General features: G+C 52.2%; 1 protein-coding gene across 1 annotated transcript; it reads left to right on the forward strand.

Moving 5' to 3' along the window:
* The first annotated feature begins 335 nt into the window (after positions 1-335).
* LOC116272420 (AP-1 complex subunit mu-2-like) lies at positions 336-4865 on the forward strand. Its single transcript, XM_031661156.1, has 3 exons — positions 336-473; positions 3926-4082; positions 4324-4865. The coding sequence occupies exons 1-3, from the start codon at positions 432-434 to the stop codon at positions 4467-4469; spliced, it is 345 nt and encodes a 114-aa protein (XP_031517016.1). The 5' UTR covers positions 336-431; the 3' UTR covers positions 4470-4865.
* The last annotated feature ends 1503 nt before the right edge of the window (positions 4866-6368 follow it).

Raw genomic sequence — 6368 nt, forward strand, 5'->3', positions numbered from 1 at the left:
ATGGATCAATGAATCGATGGAAGACGGCTAAATGAGTGGATGCATGGATGGATTAATAAATGGATGGATTAATGAATGCAAGAATGGAAGGATGCATGGATGGATAGTGAATGGACAGATGAATGAAAGGAAGGATGAATGAATGGATGGAAGGATGGATGACTGGTCTGGGGTCTCCACCCGTCATTACTGCTGGGTGGCTAGGGAAAGTGAAGGGGGGCAGCAGACGCATCTGAAGTCGTAGTACCTCTCCTGGCCCCGCAGCCGTCTTCACGTTGGCCGACAGCGCTGCTCACCTGGACGCCTCCCCTTTAAGACGCACACACCTGGGCTCTCACCTGGGCGCAGGCGCTTCCGCAGGAAGAAGGAAGCGGCGCCGCTGTCGCCTCCCGGCGCTCCCTGCCCGCCTCCTAGGTCCCTCAGCTGCCACCATGTCCGCCTCGGCTGTCTTCATTCTCGACGTCAAGGGCAAGGTGAGGCTGGGCATGAGGAGTTGGGAGACGGACAGGTGAGGTCTCGCTCCCGGGGATTCAGGGGCGACCCCTCCGCGCAGGCCACGGAGGCCCCAGCAAGGGGCCTGGGAACAACCCCCCGCCCCCGCAATCCCTGGAAATCCCGGGTCAAATCCCACCTCCAGCATTCACTCGCTTTGTGCCTGAGGCCAAGGCGATCGCCTCCCAGGGCCTCAGTTTCTCTGTATGTAAAAATGGGAGCAACAGAGGTCCCCACCCAATGAGAATTAATACAACTCGCTGCGTGTAAACTACTTAGCACAGTGGCCTTTCTGGAAATATTAGGGACTCAGCAAATTGAAATTATCTCCATCACCGTCGGCATCCACAGTGTTAATACCTGGGGAAGGCAGCTGGAACAGGGGCCTCTAACTCCCCCCATCTGTGGCTGCCTTGCCTCTTCCTGAAGTCCTTTTATTCCTCTTGTCTTTTTTTAATTTGGAGACAGGGTCTCTTGCTGTCTCCCAGGCTTGAGTGTAGTGGTGCAATCATAGCTCACTGCATCCTGAAATTTCTGGGCTCAAGCGATCCTCCTGCCTTGGTCTCTGGAGTAGCTGTGACTACACAGGTGCAGGCCACCATGCCTGGCTAATTCTTGACATTTTTTTGCAGAGGGATCCCGCTATGTTGCCAAAGCTGATCTCAGACTCCTGAGTAGCTGGGGCTGCTGGCTGACCCCTCCATGCCCGGCTTTTTTTTGAGGTGGAGTTTCACTCTTGTTACTCAGGCGGGAGTGCAGTGGTGCTATCTTGGCTCACTGCGACCTCTGCCTCACGGGTTCAAGGGATTCTACTGCCTTAGCCTCCCGAGTAGCTGGGATTACAGGTGCCCACCACCACACCAGGCTATTTTTTTTGTATTTTTAGTAGAGACGGGGTTTCACCATCTTGGGCAGGCTGGTCTCAAACTCCTGACCTCAGGTGGTCCGCCCGCCTTGGCCCCCCAAAGTGCTGAGATTACAGGCGTGAGCCACCGCGCCCAGCCATGCCTGGCTATTTTTAATTTTTTTTTTTTTTTTTTAATGGAGTCTTGCTCTGTCACTCAGGCTGGAGTGCAGTGGCTCCATCTTGGCTCACCGCAACCTCCACCTCCCAGATTCAAGCAACTCTCCTGCCTCAGCTTTCCGAGTAGCCGAGACTACAGGTATGTGCCACCATGCCTGGCTAATTTTTGTATTTTTATTTTTTATTTTTTTGAGATGGAGTCTCACCTTGTCGCCCAAGCTGGAGTGCAACAGCATGATCTTGGCTCACTGCAACCTCCACCTCTCGAGTTCAAGTGATTCTCCTGCCTCAGCCTCCTGAGTAGCTGGGATTACAGGTGCGTGCCATCACGCCCAGCTAATTTTTTGTATATTTAGTAGAGATGGGGTTTCACCATGTTGGCCAGGATGGTCTCAATCTCTTGACCTCGTTCGTGATCCGCCCACCTCGGCCTCCCAAAGTGCTGGGATTACAGACATGAGCCACTGCGCCCAGCCACATCTGGCCTATTTTTATTTTTTATTTTTTTTGTAGAGATGGGGTCTCACTATGTTGCCCAGGATGGTCTTGAACTCCTGGGCCCCAGCTATCCCCTGCTTCAGCCTCCCAAAGTGCTGGGATGACAGGTGTAAGCCACAGCAGCCAGCCTGTCCTGTCATTTAATAGCCAAAATAAGAGTGGCGATGAAAATAATATTCCCGTTAATATTAATAGTGAGAACTAAGATGTTTGAGAACCTGCCATAGGTCCTCCCTGTTCAGACGCTGGACGAAACAACCTTAGGAAGTAGTAACTCTTTTTTTTTTTTGAGATGGAGTCTCGCTCTGTCACCAGGCTGGTGTGATTTCAGCTCACTGCAACCTTCACCTCCTGGGTTCAAGTGATTCTCGTGCCTGAGCCTCCCGAGTAGCTGGGATTACAGGCACGTGCCACCACACCCAGCTAATTTTTATCTTTTTAGTAGAGACAGTGTTTCACCATGTTAGCCAGGATGGTCTTGATCTCTTGACCTCATGATCCGCCTGACTCAGCCTCCTAAAGTGCTGGGATTAAAGGTGTGAGCCACCACGCCCAGCCAGAAGTGTTCACTATTATGGGTGGCTTCCTGACTACCAGGCACAATCATATGAACAATCATTTTTCTTTTTCCTTTTTTTATCCTTCTTCCTTTCCTTCCTTTCCTTCCTTCCTTCCTTTCCTTTCCTTTTCTTTTCTTTCCTTCTTTTCTTTCTTTCTTTCTCTCCCCTTCCTTCCTACCTTCCTTCCTACCTTCCTTCCCTCCCTCCCTCCCTCCCTCCTTCCTTCCTTCCTTCCTTCCTTCCTTCCTTCTTTTCTTCAGGGTCTCACTCTGTTGCCCAGGCTGGAGTGCAGTAGTATGATCACAGCTCACTGCAGCCTCAACCTCCTAGGTTCAATCGATCCTCCTGCCTCAGACTCCAGAGTAGCTGTGACTACACAGGTGAAGGCCACCATGCTCAGCTAATTCTTGAAATTTTTTGTAGAGGAATCCCGCTATGTTGCCAAAACCGGTCTCAAACTCCTGGCCTCAAGCGATTCTCCTGCCTCGGTCTCCCGAAGCAGTGGGATTACATGAGTGAGTCATTGCACCTGGACTTTTCTTTCTTTCTTTGTCTTTTTCTTTTTTTAAATAATCCCACTTTGGTGCAAATGAAGTCTGGGGCAACAGCAGGGATTCTGGACCCAGGATGACTTAGATCAATCGCCAGTTTCCATATGCTTCCAACGGACATGGTTTCTAACCTCACTTCTCCTACGTTAAATTGAGATGATGATAACATCTACCCCACAGGGTTGTGGCAAGAACTAATAAGTTAGCAAACATCTACTCTTGTTTTAGTTGCCTGCCTTCCTTCCTTCCCTCCCTCCCTCCCTTTCTTTCTTTCTTTCTCTTTCTTCTTTTGAGACGGAGTCTTGCTCTGTCGCCAGGCTGGAGTGTAGTGCCGCGATCTCGACTCACGGCAACCTCCGCCTCCCAGGTTCAAGTGACCCTCCTGCCTCAGCCTCCCGAGTAGCTGGGACTATAGGCGCCCATCACCACATCCGACTAATTTTTTGTATTTTTAGTAAAGATGGGGTTTCACCATGTTGGCCAGGATGGTCTCGATCTCTTGACCTTATGATCCGCCCGCCTCAGCCTCCCAAAATGCTGGGATTACAGGCGTGAGCCACTGTGTCCAGCCGTCGCCTACTCTTTACTAAAACACAGCCTGGCGCTTAGTGAGGGTCCTAGACCCATTTAGCTGTTATCATCACACTCCCATTTTACAGAGCGGGAAACGGGCACAAGGCGGCAGAGCCTTGCCCGAACCCCTCAGCTAGGAAGTAGGGTCAGAACCGGGCACTGTGCCCCCGCAGCGTGGTAGGTTCCTGGATGCTGGTGGTGACCAGGTCCTTTCCTCCCACCCTCAGCCGTTGATCAGCCGCAATTACAAGGGCGATGTGGCCATGAGCAAGATTGAGCACTTCATGCCTCTGCTGGTACAGAGGGAGGAGGAAGGCGCCCTGGCCCCGCTGCTGAGCCACGGCGAAGTCCACTTCCTATGGATCAAACACAGCAACCTCTACTGTATCCACCCCACATGGTGTCCCTGGGGTTGGGTGTGCGGGGTATTGGCGATGGTGGCAGCTCAGGCCGAGAGAGGGTGGGCTGAGGACAGGCGTTGCCCAGCACATCTCTGTGGCTCAGGCTAGCGGGCAGGGGCAGGTAGAGATGAGGGTGGTGGCAAGGGACAGGGTGGAGGTTAAGGGTCTGTATTCCATTTACTCCTCCATAAATGACACCTTTTCCTTAACCTTGCTGCCCCCAGTGGTGGCCACCACATCGAAGAACGCCAATGCCTCTCTGGTATACTCCTTCCTGTATAAGACAATAGAGGTAGGTACTAGCGTCCCATTGGCTGACTGGTCTATCTGTCTACCCCTCTTGCCAGCCTCTTTCAAAATCCTTTTCTGATAGGAAGCCTTCCCAGATCTCTCTGGGCCTTCTTTTTTTTTTTCTGGTAGAGACAGGGTCTTGCTGTATTGCCCAGGCTGGTCTAGAACTTCTAGATTGAAGCAATCCTCCTGCCTCGGCCTCCCAAAGTGTGGGAGCCACCACACTCAGCCCTTCCCTGGGGCCTTGTTCGTGTCCCTGTGCATCCACCATCAAAGCCCCATCACTCTGCATCTCATCAGCTACTTATGAAGTCATCTCTCCCTAAAGGGCAGGGACCAAGAATGTCTCAGAGAGTGTACGGCTCAGCTAAGCTGGAAGACTTGGCATCCAATCCCAGGTTCCCTGCTTCCTCGCTGTGTGACCTTGAGCAAGTGACTTCTTGTCTCTGTGCTTTAAAAAAAAAAAAAAAGGAGGCCGGGCGCGGTGGCTCAAGCCTGTAATCCCAGCACTTTGGGAGGCCGAGACGGGTGGATCACGAGGTCAGGAGATCGAGACCATCCTGGCTAACAGGTGAAACCCCGTCTCTACTAAGAAATACAAAAAACTAGCCGGGCGAGGTGGCGGGCGCCTGTAGTCCCAGCTACTCGGGAGGCTGAGGCCGGAGAATGGCGTGAACCCGGGAGGCGGAGCTTGCAGTGAGCTGAGATCCGGCCACTGCACTCCAGCCTGGGCGACAGAGCGAGACCCCATCTAAAAAAAAAAAAAAAAAGCCACGCACAGTGGCTTATGCCTGTAATCCCAGCATTTTGGGAGGCCAAGGCGGGCGGATCGCTTGAGGCCAGGAGTTCGAGACCAGCCTGGGCAACATGGTGAAACCCCTTCTCTACTAAAAATACAAAAATTAGCCGGGTGTGGTGGCAACTGCCTGTAATCCCAGCTACTCTGGAGGCTGAGGCAGTAGAATCGCTTAAACTTGGAGGGCAGAGGTTGCAGTGAGCCAAGATCACACCACTGCACTCCAGCCTGGGTGAGAGTGAGACTCCATCTCAAAAAAAAAAAAAAAGTCTGGAAGCCCTTCCCCTCCCCTCCCTTCCCTTCTTCTTCTTCTTCTTTTTTTGATATAGCGTTTTGCTCTTGTTGCCCAAGGTAGAGTACAATGGTGTGATCTCTGCTCACCGCAACCTCTGCCTTCCAGGTTCAAGTGATTCTCCTGCCTCAGCCTTCCTGAGCAGCTGGGATTACAGGCATGCACCACCATGCCCGGCTAATTTTTTGTATTTTTAGTGGAGATGGGGTTTCTCCATGTTGGTGAGGCTGGTCTTGAACTCCTGACCTCAGGTGATCCACCCCCCGCCCCCTCGGCCTCCCAAAGTGCTGGGATTACAGGCATGAGCCACTGCGGCTGGCCCCTTCCCTTCTTTTGAGACAGAGTTTCGCTCTTGTTGCCCAGGCTGCAATGGCACAATCTTGGCTCACCTCAACCTCTGCCTGCTGGGTTCAAGGGATTCTCCTGACTCAGCCTCCTGAGTACCTGGGATTACAGGCATATGCCACCACGCCCGGCTAATTTTTTGTATTTGGCCAGGCTGGTCTCAAACTCCTGACCTCAGGTGATCCACCCACACTCCTGACCTCAGGTGATCCACCCACCTCAGCCTCCTAAAGTGCTGTGAGTACAGGTATGAGCCACCATGCCTGGCTCGTTTCTTTCTTTTATTTTTTTTTTGAGACACCATGCCCCACTAATTTTTTCTTTTTTCTTTTCTTTTTTTTTTTTTTTGAGACGGAGTCTCGCTCTGTAGCCCAGGCTGGAGTGCAGCGGCCGGATCTCAGCTCACTGCAAGCTCCACCTCCCGGGTCCACGCCATTCTCCTGCCTCAGCCTCCGGAGTAGCTGGGACTACAGGCGCCCGCCACCTCGCCCAGCTAGTTTTTTAAAATATTTTTAGTAGAGACGGGGTTTCACTGTGTTAGCCAG

This window comes from Papio anubis, unplaced genomic scaffold (genome assembly GCF_008728515.1).
Source record: "Papio anubis isolate 15944 unplaced genomic scaffold, Panubis1.0 scaffold1022, whole genome shotgun sequence".
NCBI classification, from domain to species: domain Eukaryota; kingdom Metazoa; phylum Chordata; class Mammalia; order Primates; family Cercopithecidae; genus Papio; species Papio anubis.